Here is an 18,720-nt window from a genome sequence, read left to right as displayed (position 1 = left end):
TTGTTCCAAACCTGCTCTTCTCCCACACTGTGATGTTCAGTTCTTTAAAACCTCCTTAATCTTTCAGTCCCTTAATGTTTTTCTGGACTTATTATCCACCATCCTCACCTGGATACAATGACATTCTATTTCAAAGACACACTCTCCCTTACACTTAAGTGCATTTCTTCTTTTCTCACCCTGTTAACTCCCAATTCTATGTTATCTCGCTCTAAATCCCTTTTTTAGTATTATTTTGAAATAGCCAAATATAGTTGGAAGAAATCATGAGATCAGAACCACTAAAATATATATGCCTTATTTTATAATATGGATATATTATAATTTCTGATTCTCTATTCCATTTTTTATTTTATTTATTCTATGACTTCTCTTTTCTCACTCTAAATCCCTTTTTTAGTCTTATTTTGAAGTAGCCAAATATAGTTGGAAGAAATCATGAGATCAAAACCACTAAAATATATATGCCTTATTTTATAATACGGATATATTATAATTTCTGATTCTCTATCCCATTTTCTATTTTATTTATTCTATGACTTCTCTTTTCTCTTCAAGTCTTCAACTTCAAATCCACCACTTTAAAATTTCTTAGCTGATTCATTTATTATATTATATTTATTAATTAGAAGAGTTCACTTTCTACTTAAAATATGACAGTGACAGCATTGCACTTTTACCAGATTTTTAAGATTTGAAAAAAACATTTTTCATAACCACATTAGCTATAATCAGAATATAATTATCAAAAAATTTCAAAAGAGGAAAGTTGGTCTCAGAGACATAGTGACTTTCCCAAGGTTCCAAACTATTAAGTGATAGAGCCATAATTCAGATCTAGATTCTTCTGATGCTAAGATCAATGTCCATTCTGCAAGACAGAGAACATTCAATAGAAGGTTTCTTAGTTACCTTCCTCTTCAATACTCTAAACTTATCTATGATTTCACCTACATTCTCTTTTTCCTCTCTAGTCTCAAAGAATTCATTAGTTGTTTTTGCCAAAGATAAATTTTCCACCTACTTCCTTGACCCCATCTTATTTTACCTCTCTCATAACCTTTATTCATAAACCATGCATTCATATTTTGTCACTCTCCCTTGCATTTGGGAAGCTAAAACTATATGACCAGTCAAGAATGGGCTATTACTGCAGTATTCTTAATATTCAAATGCACAATATAATAAGTGGAGGAATCTATTTAGATCTCTACCTTTTCCCCTGTCTATGTTCAGCCCTCCCCCCACCCCACCACCACCATTACCATCACCTGTCACTTCACCTGACTGACATCACCTTAATAAGGATATTCTATAAAGACAAGGTGAAGATTATCAGCAAATGGAAAAATGACATCTTAAAAGAATAATTGGTTCCTGCCATATTCTGCCTCCAGAAGACCTATTAAAAAATACCTCAAAAATACAGCAATCTGGTAAAGACAAGTCATCATTTTCTTTTATGATGCATACCTGGTTTTGAATGTTGCTCATTAGAGGTAGACTACTTTTCCTGAGATGGGAGATAGAATTAAAGTGAATTGTGCAAGAAGTCACAGTTAGAGACCCTAAAAGGGAAGTGCTATGAATCCAAATGCAATCCTTCCAATATCATAGAGATTATTTCCTTGTTTTACTGTGAATCTATTTTTGTTGTAAGAATAGTTTTCCAATGTGTGGGTAATATATTTGTTATTTCACAATAAGCCCAAACATACAAAAAAAAAAAAAAGTAACATCTTTGAATTTGAAAAGCACTTAATAAGGAACAAAAGGTAACATTTTTGTGTCTTTAAGAAAAACTTTTTTTTATGAATTTGATGTCTCCTTGCTATTTTTTATATAAAAACATCTAAGTAAGAGTTAATTAATTGGCTTTTCTCTATATAAAAGTTCCTTCCACTTAGCCTACAAACATATTCAATTATCCCATTAGTTCATTATTTCAAGTAACTATGACCTCAGTGGCAGGGAATAAATGAAGAAATTGAGGCTCAGAAATGTCACCAAGATAGCAAGGAATAAAGTCAGGATAAGATTTCAGGCAACCTGACTAGATATCCCTATATCCTGAGAAAGATAATTATATTGATATGATTTGATGTGATTTCATGAGTATTTCATGTACAGTACATATATCATTACAGAGAGAGTCATAAGGGATATTGGAGGGAGAGGAGAAAACAATAGTGTTGTGCCTATTATGTACTTAAGCTTTTACAAATATTTCTTCTTTTGATTGCCACAATAACCTTGGGAATTAGGTGTAATTATGATCTCCATTTTATTTTTAATAGTATTTTTATTTTTCAAAATACATGTAAAGATGCTTTTCAACATTCATTTTTATAAAACTTTGTGTTCCAAATTTTTCTTCCCCCCTTCCTTAATTCCCCCCAATGCAAGGCAGCAAGCAATCTGTGCAATTCTTTAAAACATTTCCATATTTGTCATGTTGTATAAGAAAAATCAGACCAAAAGGGTAAAAAAATGTGAGAAAGCAAAAAAAAAAAAAAAAAAACAATTAAAAAAAAAGGTTCAAATATTATATTTCATCCACATTCAGACTCCATAGTTCTCTCTCTACATGTGGGTGGAACTCTCCATCCCGAGTCCATTGGAATTGCCTTGAATCACCACATTGATGAAAAGAGCCAAGTCTATCACAATTGAACATCACATAGTATGTACAATGTTCTCTTGGTTCTACTCATTTCACTCAGTATCAGTTCATGTAAATCTTTCCAGGCTTTTCTGAAATCAGTTTGCTCATCATTTCTTATAGAATAAGAATATTCCATTACACTTATATACCACAACTTATTTGATAAGATCTAGATTTTATATTTGGGAAAATAGATGGAGATTAAGTGAGTTAGCCAGAATCACATAGCCAATAAATATCTAAGACAAATTTGAGCTAATGTCCTCATGACTCTAAATCCAGCATTCTATTCACAGAATTAATTTGCTGCCTCTAAACTATTACTTTCATTCTTATTTTATAGATTAGGAGACTGAGACCCAGAGAGATTATGTGACATATCCAAGGTCACACAGTAAGACATAAACCTAGAGTAACAGCACTAAGTAGTATGATTAAGTAGCAAGTCAGTAATAAGAGTAAATAACAGCAGGGATTCAAACTCAAGTCTTTTGGCTCCAAATTTAGCACTCTTTCTTTCTGTATTGCTCTCTACAATCTAGTTATAATAATTTATTGTTACAATACTGTAATGGGCTGAAGCTGAGCAGATGCACTGAGGTCCCATCTGAGCACTTAAGGCTAATTAGCAATTGGACAATACTCTATTAATATATGCTTGGAGAAAGAATGGCCCCGCCCACTCTCTCTGCAGGTTTGATGTGTTGTATAGGAGAGGATGAGATGGGTGGAGTGTGAGAGCCAGAGTCACTGCTGGCTGAATTCATGTCGTGATTGCTCTCACTTCATATAGCCATTCCCATTCACCTCCACAAAGAATAAAGATCAAGGACTTTTGCTGATCTTGACTCCGGCTGATTTTAAAATTCTCTGGGTGCTAAACATGGTCATCACATTTTGGTGCCCATCATGAAGCCAAGGACCCTACTTTCACTGAAGAAGTCTCTGGTGACCAGGAAATTAGGTGAGTATTTTAATAGACAAACAGGGAACTTACTTTGTTAAGGGCTAAACTAGTAACCTTTTCTGGCTGAAATGGGGCAGATGTTAGGAAAAGATTCTCCTCCATCCCCACCCCACTCCCACCCCCACTCTGAAGGGGCGCTATAGAAAGCATGCTTAAGTTGATCACAGGACAAGGTTTAATTATAACTTGGGAACAGACAGCTAGACTTTTGGGTACATTAGAACACACATCCCCTTGGCCTTAAAGAATCCTGCAAGTTATAGAAAATAGAAAAGTTCTAGGAATAGTCACATGAGGAAGTGTGAGGACAATGAGGAAGACAACGAACAGATTAATGACCATATCCCCACAGGGCATGGAGATTTAAGTGAGGCTCAAGAGTGTGGTGACTTTCCATCCCAAGAGGCAGCTTCAACACAGCCTACAGAGCAGATAATTGACTCTCCTCCATCAACTCTACCTTCCAAGATGGAGGGAGGAGGAGTAGTGGGAAGGACAGTGACACCACCCTCTCCCCTACCTGCCTGCAATCAAGCCCTCCTATGAGTAGATTGTAAAAAACACTACTGAAAGCCACCGAGGAAGGGAAAGATGCAACTGAGTTAAGACTACAAATTTTTCCTGTGATTCAACAGTTTAACTCTTCAGGTTGAGAAAGTAGAAAATATGCTCCTTTTGATATAGAAATCCTCAAAGACCTGAAAAAGGCTTGCATTCTTTATGGGGCTACATCAGCTTATGTTAAGATGTTATTACAGAATTTGGCTTATGAAATCATAACCCCTAGGGACTGGAAATCTATAGCAAGGGTATGCTTAGAACCTGGACAAAACTTATTGTGGCTTTCTGAATATAGTGAGCTCTGTAGGATACAAGCCCAACAAAATAGTTAGAGTTCATACTTCAATCACCTATGACCAACAAACAGGTGTAGGTTCTTATGTAGACATCTCAGTACAGATTAATTACTCCGTAGCAGCATATGAGCAAATTGCTGCTGTTGCTATTATAGCATGGGCTTTTCTCCCCAGTGAAAACAGCAAGGGTGAAGCTTTCACAAAAATAACACAAGGGCCAAATGAACCCTTTGCTTTGTGGGATGTCTGCAGACAGCTATCATATGAACTAATGGTGAAAATGCAGTAACAGACATTTTGATAAGGCAACTTGCTAAAGAAAATGCTAATGAGATTTGTAGAAGAATTATACTAGAACTACACAAGGATGCTCCTTTAGAGGGGATCATAAGACGGTGTGTCACAGTAGGCACAAATGCCTTTTATAACTAGGCTATGATGCAGACTTCCCAAGATCTGAACATGGGAGGAGAGTGTCCCTTTTGGCAAAGGACTTCTAGAGAGATTTGTCAGTGCTTTCAATGTGGTAAAGTAGGGCATCTGAAAGTTCAATGTTGTCATAGAGATAGAGTGAGAAAACAGGGTGGGAGAACAAGACCCAATACTCCATGTCCAAAATGCAACAGAGGCTTCCATTGGACCTCTGATTCAGGGACTGATTCAGGGAAACAGGATGAGGGATCCAGCTACAGGGCCCCAGGCAAAAAACACTTAGGGCATGATGGCAGTCGATGCTACACTCAGAGAGTGCCTAGAAGTCCAGTATCCAGACATGACCAATCAGCCAGGAAGCCATCTTATGGGAAAAAAAGGACTACACAGTCAATCAGCCAGGAAGCAACCTGATGGGAGAAAGGGAATACAATTGAGGAGAATAGAGTTGTATGCAGGTGGGACAACTGAGATTCCCCATGGAGAAGTGAAATCTGTTCCTGTCCAGCCTATGGAGGCTTGACCATTTCATCTCCTGAGAGTACATACAAAACAGTGTCCATCCACACACTGGTGTGGGAAACTGGGGAATGTGTAGATAATATCCCAGTCACTAATACAGGCAGACAATGTATGACTTTTCACCCAGGAGAAGTAGTAGCATCAGGTTTACTGATACAGATTCCCAATAAGCAATCTGGGTACAGTCCCAAATTCTGACTCCAAACAACAAAATCCAGGAATATACTAGACAGTAGCTATGACAGCTGAACGACCCATGCTCACGATCTATATAAATGGCCTACCATTAGAAGGATTGGTAGACACAGGTACAGATCGTACAGTCATTAGAGGTGCCAGCTGGCCCAGTCACTGGCCAAAGATTAAGGCAGACATGTATATGTCTGGTGTAGGAAGATCAATAGCAGCTGAAGTTAGTGCTATCCCTTTGAGATGGATATTTGAAGGTGAAACTGGAGTTTTTACTCCTTTTATAGTTGAAAAAATTCCCATCAATCTGTGAGGAAGAGACATTTTACAACAATTAGGCATAAAAATGAGTATTTTGTTTTTTTAGGCAGGGCCGCTGTTGAAGGCCTGCCAACACTTTCACTTGTTCCTATCCAATAGAAAACTGATACACCAGTGTGGGTAGAGTAGTGGCCCTTAGGTAGTGATAAAATCCAGGCCTTATTAGATATATGACAGGAGCAACTTGATCAAGGACACTTACAACCTTCTCTAAGTCCTTGGAATTTCCCAGTATTTGTTATAAAAAAGAAATCTGGAAAATGGAGGATGTTGACTGATTTAAGAAAGGTAAATGAACAGATGGAAACTATGGAAACTCTTCAGCCTGGACTTCCATCTCCTACTCAGTTGCCTAGAGAATGGCCTTTTTGGGTTATAGACATTAAGGATTGTTTCTATTCTATCCCTCTGGATAAGGAGGATATGAAAAGATTTGCCTTTTCAGTGTCCAACGTTAACTTAGCTGAGCCCTATAAAAGATATGAATGGACATTTTTGCCTCAGGGAATGAAAAACAGCCCTATTATGTGTCAAATGTATGTTGCTGCTGCTCTTACTCCAGCAAGAAAAGCATTTCCAAAAGTTATGTTATTACATTACATGGATGATATATTAGGATGTGCACCTGAGGAACAAATGTTAGAAGCATGTCTACAAAAGACCATAGAAACAATAAGGAACTATAAATTGTACATAGCTCCAGAAAAAATTTAAAGATATGCTCCTTTTCAATATTTAAGATATGAAGTATACCCTAAGGTGCTTACAGTACAAAAACTATCCTTAAGAACAGAGAAGCTAACCACCTCAAATGACCTTCAGAAATTGATAGGAGCTATCCAATGGATGCAACCATGTTAGATTTGACTACCTATCAATTGCAACCATTATATGACATTTTAAGGGGAGACAGTGCTTTAAATTCACCATGTCAGCTTAAGCTCAAAAAGCTTTGAGAGAAGTTGAACTGGCTTTATCCAATGTGGTTGAAAAAGTCACTCAAAAACCCTTGGAAATATCAGTTTTTGGTACACAAGAGGCACCCACAGCAGTCCTTCATCAAGGAGACAGTGTGATAAAGTGGGTGAACCTCCCAGCACAACCAGAACAAAGCCTTACGCCTTACCCAGTGCTTGTGGCTAGAATTTTATTAAAGGTCATTAAGTGAGCAGTACAATTATCTGGGATAAGACCTGACAAGATATACACCTTTTATACTATGCACAAATTAATGTATTCTGTGAAACCATCTAAAAGTGGCAAATTTTATTGGCCATGGCTCCAAATTTTGCACATGGGTCTCCATTAAAGATAACCAGACTATTACATAATTGGCGATGAATTCTTTTTTTTTAATATTTTATTTTATTTTATAATAACTTTATATTGACAGAATCCAAGCCAGGGTAATTTTTTTTACAACATTATCCCTTGCACTCGCTTCTGTTCTGATTTTTCCCCTCCCTCCCTCCACTCCCCCTCTCCTACATGGCAAGCAGTCCTATATATGTTAGATATGTTGCAGTATATCCTAGCTACAATATATGTTTGCAGAACTGAGCAGTTCTCTTGTTGCACAGGGAGAATTGGATTCAGAAGGTAAAAACAACTCAGAAAGAAAAACAAAAATGCAAATAGTTCACATTCGTTTCCCAGTGTTCTTTCTTCGGGTGTAGCTGCTTCTGTCCATCATTTATTAATTGAAACTGAATCTTTGTCAAATAAATCTACTTCCATCAGAATACATCCTCATACAATATCGTTGTCGAAGTGTAAAGTGATCTCCTGGTTTTGCTCATTTCACTTAGCATCACTTCATGTAAGTCTCTCCAAGCTTCTCTGTATTCATCCTGCTGGTCATTTCTTACAGAACAATAATATTCCATAACATTCATATACCACAATTTACCCAGCCATTCTCCAATTGATGGGCATCCATTCAATTTCCAGTTTCTAGCCACTACCAACAGGGCTGCCACAAACATTTTGGCACATACAGGTCCCTTTCCCTTCTTTAGTATTTCTTTGGGATATAAGCCCAATAGAAATACTGCTGGATCAAAGGGTATGCACAATTTGATAACTTTTGGTGCATAATTCCAGATTGCTCTGCAGAATGATTGGATTCGTTCACAGTTCCACCAACAATGGCAATGGATTCTTGAAGAAAAGGTTTCTAAAGTTCCTCTTAAAGGACCAACTATCTTTACAGATGCTTCCAAACATAATATTTGCACTGTATACTCTTGTGACTTAACTATAAAGACAGTAGTCAGAACTCCTTTTCAGTTCACTCAACAGAATGAATTGTATGCAATTATTCTAGCTCTTATTATCCAGGAGATATAAATATAATATCTGATTCAGTCTATTCAGTAGATGTGTTACAAAGAATTGCCACAGCCCAAATAAAATTTGTAGCCTCTAATATATATCAGCTCTTTAAGAAACTTCAAGGGCAAGTGAGAAAGCATCCAGGCAAGATTTATATTTTGCATGTTCACTCTCATAGTGGACTTCCAGGTCCTATTTTTGATGGTAATACAAAGGCAAATAGCCTTCTAACTATGTTGGTCAATACTCATTTATTTCAAGAATCCCAGAAATCTCATTCTAAATATCATCAGGCAGTACTCGAGCCTTACGTTTGTAATTTGGAGTAACAAGAGAGGAAGCTAGGAGCATAGTAAAAGCCTGTACAGCATGCCTTCCTTTCTACACTCCTACACTCCCTCCAGGGAAGAACCCTCATGGTTTGAGACCCAATAAAATTTGGCAAATGGATGTGACCCATTATAAATCTTTTGGTCACCTGACTTTTATCCATGTTGTAGTAGATACCTTTCTAGGATTCACTTTTGCAATACCAGCAGCCAAAGAGACAGCCCAAGTGGTCACTGAATTCCTTATCCAAGAATTTACAATTATGGGTGTGCCACAAGCCATAAAAACAGATAATGGACCTGTATATACTTCTAAACATTTTGCACACTTTTGTGCACAGTATAAGATTTTACACACCACTGGCATACCTTTTAATCCTCAAGGACAGGCAATAATGGAGAGGAGAGACAGGGACATTAAGACGCTCCTCCAAAAACAAAAGAAAGGGGGAGCCACAGGTAACCCTAGAGAACTTCTAAATCTAGCCCTTTATACTATTAACTTCTTGATTTTTGACAAAGATGCACTGGCTCCAGCAGACAGGTTTTATAACCCACTGGAAGGGCAATGTCCAGTGCGAGCGACTCCACTATCTTTAGATAATCACCAGGTATGTGGAGAGATCCAGAAAGTGGTGAATGGAAGGGACCAGATAAATTAACTGCTTGGGGGAAAGGGTTTGCTTGTATCTCTACATGTGGAGAAGGAATCAGATGGGTGCCAACATGTCGTATTTGCCTTGTTCATTGGAGAGAGACAGAGCAGACCCTTGAAATAAAGGAGAAGACCTGAGAAACATCAGGTGATTCCATTGCTGACTGTGCCCACCACTGAAAGAGCATGGCAGTTATGGCGTTTGACTCATGGACATCAACAATTGTTGGACTTCAAAACCCTTAGGAATCATTGGATTTTCTGAGAAATGATAAGACTGTTGCAGGACTTCAAAATCTGCTGGAATCATTGGATTCCCTAACACATAAAAAGACTGTTGCAGGACTTTAAAAACTTGGGGGCATCATTAGATCCCCTGACACATGAAGCAATGGACAATAGATTAGTTTTGGACTATCTCTTGGCTGCTGAAGAAGGCATATGTGTGACTGTTGTTACATACTCTCCTTCTAGGACTTCTGGAAATCTTTTACAATACCATGTTGATTTATATTGTTTGTTATACCCCTACATGCATGTACAATTCATGTTTGTTATACCACATCAAGCCTGCATTGACTGTGGGGAGTGTCATCACTAATAGCCAGGGCGTTATTCCTATATGCTTGTGTAATACCTCCCATACTGATGGGTTTGTGCATATCTGTTTCTAATAAGACCCTTAAGTCCAGAAACCCACTAGCAATCCCACTTCCCTTTGGTGCTTTTCATTTCCCTTCTTGAGATGTCAGGGAGGGTGTGATCATCTACCTTTTAGTGCTTTCACCTTGCTTCCTGAGAAGTCGTGTGGGGGGTGGGAGGGGAGTGATCATCTCCCCTTGGGGGCTCTCACCTCCCTGAGAGGTCAGAGATGGTGTGACCACCTGTGTTCTAAAACAAAAGAAAGCAGGAGATGTAATGGACTAAAGCTGAGCACTGAGGTCCTGTCTGAGCACTTAAGGTTAATTAGCAATTGGACAATACTATATTAATATATGCTTGGAGAAAGAATGGCCCCACCCACTCTCTTTGCAAGTTTGATACGTTGTATAGGGGAGATAGAGGATGAGGTGGGTGGAGTGTGAGAGCCAGAGGCACTGCTGGATGGATTCCTGTCGCTATTGCTCTCACTTCCTATTGCCATTCCGGTTCACCTCCACAAAGAATAAAGATCAAGGAATTTTTGCTGATCCTGACTCCGGCTGCTTTTAAAATACCCTGGGTGCTAAACATGATCATCACAGAATACTATAAAATGTTTTAGAGGGACATATAGCTTACATGTTTTCTATAAAATAAATCAATAAATCACTGAAAAAAAGTATCAAATTTCAAAGAAATAACTTGACCTTAAAATTGCTTCAACTTTTCTTTAGTGATATATTACTGCATACTATATCAGCATGACTCTGAATATATAAAATATACTTCCATATATCCATGATGTGCAAGTACTTGATACAAATGACTAACAGCTTTCTAAAAAGTAAGATTAAATGGTTCTGCAATATTCTATACTGAATAATAGCATCCATAGTAATATATTTAAAACAAATATGCTCAAAAAAGCTTCTTCAGAGATACTAACTACAATTCCAATTTACCTTCATTGATTCACTTGAAATTCTAATTCCATATGTATTTCTAAATACCAGGATGACTTTTGGCTTTCTTTTGTTGAAAGGATAATCTTGTTTTTCTACTGCTTCCTGCTTAATAGCCATGGATAAATCTTCTGGGAGCTTTTAATGAAATGTCAGCAAAGGATAATCTTTTTGCTACATCTTTGTTTTATGTCACTAACACAGCAAATATAATATTTGCAAATATGTTTTTCAAAGATGTGCTCATTTTTCATCTCTAGTTACAGTATCAAAATTATAAGTAAGTCTGAATAATGAAAATGTATTATTTTTGCCAGAATTTTTCAAGGGAACATAGTAATTGGTCATTTAAATTTATTTGAAAGGAACTATAGACACTTATCAAACTTGGTCTTAAAAGAAAAGAAAGTATCTATCACAAGTTGGTTTTTGCCAAATGAAAATGCTCCTATTTTTAGTTTCACCATTATATAGCTCAATGCCTTCAACTTGCTCTAACAAAATCTGGGTCGTTGTTTAATTTGAAGATTATGTAAAATTCATCCTTCAAGTAAAGTGAAGAGGAAGAGGTTGTTCCAAGAAAGAAGTCTCCATTCCCTGAGCAAGCAACCTTTAAATATTTTAATTGTATTCAATTCAATAAGCGTTCACTAAGGGTTTATTATTGAATATAGAAAGTACCATGTTAGGTCCAGGAGACATCCAGATAAAAGCGAAGGTATTGCCTGCTTACATTTTATGAAGAAGAAACCAAAGGAATATGCAAAGAAAATAATGTCAATAAATCCTTATTTTATGTAAAGATATAATCATTATTACAGACAGAGCTAAAAAAAGCATTTGGAGGGCTCACATTTTACATATAAGGAAAGTGAGGCCTAAACAGATTAAATTACTTGTCTAAGTTCACAGGGAAAGTAAGATAAGATGGAAGGAGGAGAATTAAAGTGAAAATGTCTATAAAAGGAGACTACAATTAGACTGTGAAAGGCTGAAAATGCTTTATAACAAAGGGAACTAGGGAAACTGGAGATTTTATTTATTCCTAGAAACAAGAGGGAACCATTCCAGCTTCTAAAACTAGAGAATGGCAAGGTCTGACACATGATTTAAATAAAGCATGCTACGTTTAAATAAAGCAGCTATGTGGAGGGTGGATTGGAGAGAGGAGAAACTGGAAGGAATAGAAGGTGGTCAGTTAGGAGGCTATTGCAGTGGGGCAGATAAAAGGGTAGTGTGAATAGAGAGAAGGGGATAAATGTTGTAAAAGTGATGGGTGATCATCTTTTCATAACAAACACTAGAAAATGAATGTATTGTGTCCAATATTTTAATGTATAAAGCCTACAATGGAGAATTAGTCATTTGTTACAAGTAAAATATTTTTAGTTCTTTCAACAGTGACAGAATTTCAAGTTTTCATGAGATGAGCAACCATTGTCTCCTTCCTTTATCCAGATCTCTTAATTTGAGGTGGATGATTTTTTTTAACATTTTGAAAACTGTTGCAATATACTGACTTTGTTTATGCATTTAAAAACTTCATTCATTTTTCATCCATAAGCTTTGCTAGATTGCCTGTGGGCCATGACCCAAAACCCTTGCTCTCCACATATTCTTACGAGTCAATGTTCTTTATAAAACAAGATACTCAAAAGTTATCAATACACTGAATATAGGGTCAAGGTAAGATTTTGTTCTAGTCATTATTTTAGTATCTTCGAATCTTTTAGCACACCTCCAAGATAACTGTAATCATCAAATTTAATAAACATATCATCTAAGCTGGGCCTTTATACAAGTCACTAATAAAAGTATTAAACAGAAAGTTAGAATTTACTCAACTGTGTGAGATAACATTAAGACAGAAAGGTGGTAATCATCTAAGAATCATAAAAAAAATTAGTCAAAGACAATTAATGTGGTAATATGAGAAGAATATGGCATCTACCTCCTAAAGATGGCATTTCTATTACTCATTATACCATTTGATATCTCTGTAATTATGGACTGCCAACTTAAACTCCCTGAAATTGTTACCTTATTTATAAAAAGAAAATAATAATATTTATACTACTAAATTCACAGGGCCAGTTGAAGAAAAATACCACATAAAAGACAGTTAATATTATGTAATATAGCATTACACAATATTAGTAAAGCATATATAATATAGTTAGCAACAGTAATAAAACTGTCATCTTCCCCCCGCAGGGATAGAGGAAAGATGTCTTGATTCTAAATGACCGATATTAGCTCTTTAGGAAGAAATATATCTAAATTGAAGAGGGCAATTCATCAAGTTGCCTGAGCCTGATGTAATACATACACACACATACTCTGTTTTAAATCTATGCTGAACAAACAATTTATTCACTTTTTACTTTTGTCCCCTGAGTAAATGCCACCACGAAGAAAAGGGTCAGATACAGAAAACTGATGTTGGTTCTTAGGTCAGATATGTTTCCCATTCTGTTCAATGGGCTTTGCCCATTGTAAAAGAATAGGAATATCATGATGGTATACCTAGAGAAGCCCAGAGATTCTACTAAAAAGCTATTGGAAATAATTCATAATTTTAGCAAAGTAGCTGGCTACAAAATAAATCCCCATAAATCCTCAGCATTTTTATACATCACCAACAAAACCCAAGAGCAAGAGATACAAAGAGAAATTCCATTCAGAATAACTGTTGATACCATAAAATATTTGGGAATCTATCTACCAAAGGAAAGTCAGGAATTATATGAGCAAAATTATAAAAAAGTCTCCACACAAATAAAGTCAGACTTAAATAATTGGAAAAATATTAAGTGCTCTTGGATTGGCCGAGCGAACATAATAAAGATGACAATACTCCCTAAACTAATCTATTTATTTAGTGCTATACCAATCAGACTTCCAAGAAAATATTTTATTGATCTAGAAAAAATAACAACAAAATTCATATGGAACAATAAAAAGTCGAGAATCTCAAGGGAATTAATGAAAAAAAAAAATCAAATGAAGGTGGCCTAGCTGTACCTGATCTAAAATTATATTATAAAGCAGCAGTCACCAAAACCATTTGGTATTGGCTAAGAAATAGATTAGTGGATCAGTGGAAAAGGCTAGGTTCACAAGACAGAATAGTCAACTATAGCAATCTAGTGTTTGACAAACCCAAAGCCCCTAACTTCTGGGAAAAGAATTCATTATTTGATAAAAACTGCTGGGATAATTGGAAATTAGTATGGCAGAAATTAGGCATGGACCCACACTTAACACCATATACCAAGATAAGATCAAAATGGGTCTATGACCTAGGCATAAAGAACGAGATTATAAATAAATTAGAGGAACATAGAATAGTTTATCTCTCAGACTTGTGGAGGAGAAAGAAATTTGTGACCAAAGATGAACTAGAGACCATTACTGATCACAAAATAGAAAATTTCGATTACATCAAATTAAAAAGCCTTTGTACAAATAAAACTAATGCAAACAAGATTAGAAGGGAAGCAACAAACTGGGAAAACATTTTCACATTTAAAGGTTCTGATAAAGGCCTCATTTCCAAAATATATAGAGAACTGACTCAAATTTATAAGAAATCAAGCCATTCTCCAATTGATAAATGGTCAAAGGATATGAACAATTTTCAGAGGATGAAATTGAAACTATTACCACTCATATGAAAGAGTGTTCCAAATCATTATTGATCAGAGAAATGCAAATTAAGACAACTCTGAGATACCACTACACACCTGTCAGATTGGCTAAGATGACAGGAAAAAATAATGATGAATGTTGGAGGGGATGCGGGAAAACTGGGACACTAATGCATTGTTGGTGAAGTTGTGAACGAATCCAACCATTCTGGAGAGCAATCTGGAATTATGCCCAAAAAATTATCAAATTGTGCATACCCTTTGATCCAGCAGTGTTTCTATTGGGCTTATATCCCAAAGAAATACTAAAGAAGGGAAAGGGACCTGTATGTGCCAAAATGTTTGTAGCAGCCCTGTTTGTAGTGGCTAGAAACTGGAAAATGAATGGATGCCCATCAATTGGAGAATGGCTGGGTAAATTGTGGTATATGAATGTTATGGAATATTATTGTTCTGTAAGAAATGACCAGCAGGATGAATACAGAGAGGACTGGCGAGACTTACATGAACTGATGCTAAGTGAAATGAGCAGAACCAGGAGATCATTTTACACTTCGACAATGATATTGTATGAGGACATATTTTGATGGAAGTGGATTTCTTTGACAAAGAGACCTGAGTTTCAATTGATAAATGACGGACAAAAGCAGCTACACCCAAAGAAAGAACACTGGGAAACGAATGTGAACTATCTGCATTTTTGTTTTTCTTCCCGGATTATTTATACCTTCTGAGTCCAATTCTCCCTATGCAACAAGAGAACTGTTCGGTTCTGCAAACATATATTGTATCTAGGATATACTGCAACATATCCAACATATAAAGGACTGCTTGCCATCTAGGGGAGGGGGTGGAGGGAGGGAGGGAAAAAAAATCGGAACAGAAACGAGTGTCAATATAAAGTAATTATTAAATAAAAATTAAATTAAAAAAAAATAAACATTTAGCTCAGACAGAAAAAAAAAAAAAAAAAGAATAGGAATATCGATATCCCGAGCAAGAAGAGTTACTGTTTTGTTTTGTTTTTTCGTTTTTGTTTTTAATTTTGTAGTTCATTTGTTACAAATTAACACAACATTGTGACATATGTATCAAATGTTTATGATTTCCATTAATGGGAATTTGTTCCTAGAAAAGAGATCACTTGATAATACAGATAAAATCATGCTTCCTTGAACAGGTGTGGCTGAGGAATTAATCTGATTTGATCTGAGGTAAATTCATTGAGTGACCTCTTTAACAGCTAGGATAAATCAAAAACCTGGGCTTTTAGTTTCACCAAGAGATGCTACTTTATATTATTATTTATCTTTTTATATTGTCTAACTTAGTAAACAGAATGCTGAACCTGAAGACAAGACCCTGAGTTGAAATTTGGTTTTAGACATTTACTGGATGACTCTGAGCAAAAGTCACTTAACTTCTGCCTACTTCAGTTTCCTCATCTTTAAAATGGCATAAGCACATGAGAGGTATAGTACCTCTTTCCCAGGTTGTGAGGATAAATAAAATAATACTGATTAAAAAAAAAACTTTTAAATTTTAAAGCACTATACAAGTGCCAATTTTTGATGCTTTCATCATTATTGTTCTTTTTGCTACTCTTCTTTCCCTCATAATGCATTTCCAGATACCACATCAGAAAATGCATCACTATAATCTGCTGGAGGCTATGTTCTTTGCCAAATACTCATCATTTCTTGTATTACATGTGAGATCTAAACATATAATAACAATATCAATATGACAATCATAAAATTTAAGATGAAAACCAAAGCCTTGTGTACTATAAAACGGAAATGTGTATACTCTGCTCTGCTCATTATAGTATTCCCTCCTTGGCTTAAGTTATCTCATAAAAGAAATGTAGGATTTTACTAGATAGTCTTTAAGATACCTTGGACATTTCAATCCTATGAATTCAGGAATGTTTTTATTTGTAAATTCAAATAAATATATTTTTCCTGCATTGGAATTCCATTTTAAGTGGCATTTAAAATCAGTTTAGACCTGTTGTTAGTTCCTAAGATGATCATAAAACTGAATTTAAAGCAAATTTTCTAAGATGGCATTCTACACCCATCTTTTTTGTAGAAAATTAGAAGAATATTGATTTTTTTTGTTATTCTAAAGAGACCCCATAGCTAATGCTAAAGGAACCACAGCTAAGTGTTCCCAGAGAGTTTTCTCTGCCTTTTATAATATATTTTTACTAGACACTAAATTAACCTGAAGAATGCTAACATTAATAAGAAAATAGAAATCATCTTGAAAACCCAGATAATATTTTGTTGGTATCTCCCATAACAAAACAGTACTTGGCCTTCAGCTGGCACTCCATAAATACATATTAATTATATTAATGGGTATTCTATATATTGATTATATAAGGATTACTAATGCTCTATAAATTATACATAAAGTAGGTGAAAATATTATATCAAGAATCTGACCAAAGTAATTATACTGCCAAAGGATGGAGATTAGAAATTGCACGTATGACTTCATTAGTTTAAGGCACTTCTGAACATGAGAACATGGTATAAAGTGCTTGGCCTGTTGTCAGTCACACCTGAGTTCAAATCTACTCTCAGATATTTCCTAGTTGTATGATCCTGGGAAAGTAATTTAATGTTTATCTCAGTTTCTTCATTTGCAAAATGTGAATAATAACATCTCTCTCACAAGATCTGTGTGAGGATCAAATGAAATAATAGTTGTACAGTAGAGTAGAGTCTGGCTCAAAGTCAATGTTATAAAAATGCTGTTGCTTATTATTATTATTCTTATTTCACAATTTATAGTTATGAAGACTTGCCCAGAGCAGTGAGAAGCAATAATAGTAAATTTAAAATATTTAATAACTAAATTTTTGCCATCCTTCATAGAATTTGAATCAGAGTAATAAAATTTCAGACTATAAAATATGATCATTGTGCCTTTTACAGGTCTAATGTATGAGGTTTAACTTGAAGTTAACTTGGTAAGTAGCTGAAATGAGATAGATGGAACTCAGTAGTTAGAAACTCCATAGTTTCTATAGTTAGAAACTCCATAGTTAGAAAGTTAGTATTTTGGTATATATAGTAGAAAACATATTTGGGGAAGGGAGGAAAGAGGAAGGAAGAGAAGGAATTAAGTTGTAAAAATATATAGAATAAAAAAAAAAGAAACTATCTAGTTTATGACTTTACCTAGAGATGTCCCTAAATGTATAAGAAAAACAGAAAAAGTATAAGTGTGGTTGAAAGAATATTCTTGGATGTATGTTATACAATGAATATTTTTAAACACAATAATATTGTGCATAATAGCATAAATCATATATTCTTTATGTAGAAAATAGAAAAGTAAAGTAAGGAAATAGACTTCAATTGTTACATGCTAAGTAGGAGAACCTATTACTTTTTACTTTTTTATTAAAGCTTTTTATTTTCAAAATATATGCATAAATAATTTTCAACATTCACCCTTGAAAAACCTTGTGTCTCAATATTTTCTTCCTCCTTTTTCCCTCATCCTTTCCTCTAGATGGCAAATAATCTATATATTAAATATGTGCAATTCTTCTATACATATTTCCACAATTATCATGCTGTTACAAGAAAAAGCAGATCAAAAAGCAAAAAAAAATTTTTTTTTTAGAAAGGAAACAAAATGCAAGCAAACTAAAACAAAAAAGTGAAAACACTATGTTCAGATTCACACTCAGTCCCCACAGTCTTCTCTCTGGAAGCAGATGGCTTTCCTTATCACAAAATCATTGGAACTGGCCTGAATCATCTCACTATTAAAAAGAGGCACGTCTGTCAGAATTGATCATCATATAATCTTGCTGTTGTTGTGTACAATGATGGCCTAGTTCTACTCCCTTCACTCAGTATCAGTTCTATGTAAGTTTCTACAAGCCTCTCTGAAATCATTCTGCTGATCATTTCTTATAGAACAATAATATTCTATAACATCCATATACTGTAACTTATTCAGCCACTCTTCAACTGATGAGCATCTACTCAGTTTCTAATACCATGCCATTATAAAAAGAGATGCTACAAGCATTTTTGCATACATGGGTCTTTTCCCTTTTTATGATCTCGTTAGGATACAAGCCGGGTTTAGACATTGCTGGTTCAAAGGGTATGCACAGTTTGATAGCCCTCTGACATAGTTCCATATAGAGCACCAATTCTTAAAA

General features: G+C 35.4%; 1 protein-coding gene across 1 annotated transcript in view; it reads right to left on the bottom strand.

The window, feature by feature from the left end:
- Positions 1-10,415, bottom strand: part of LOC127557246 (thrombospondin type-1 domain-containing protein 7B-like) — a 570,574-nt gene extending 560,159 nt beyond the window's left edge. The window contains exon 1 of the mRNA XM_051990636.1: positions 10,292-10,415. Coding sequence (XP_051846596.1) covers positions 10,292-10,415 — 124 coding nt within the window. The remainder of the gene's footprint in view (positions 1-10,291) is intronic.
- Positions 10,416-18,720: the final 8,305 nt, after the last annotated feature.

This window comes from Antechinus flavipes, chromosome 3 (genome assembly GCF_016432865.1).
Source record: "Antechinus flavipes isolate AdamAnt ecotype Samford, QLD, Australia chromosome 3, AdamAnt_v2, whole genome shotgun sequence".
In the NCBI taxonomy this organism is placed as follows: domain Eukaryota; kingdom Metazoa; phylum Chordata; class Mammalia; order Dasyuromorphia; family Dasyuridae; genus Antechinus; species Antechinus flavipes.
The sequence above is the reverse complement of the archived record's forward strand: the minus strand, read 5'-3'. Positions and strand labels throughout refer to the sequence as shown.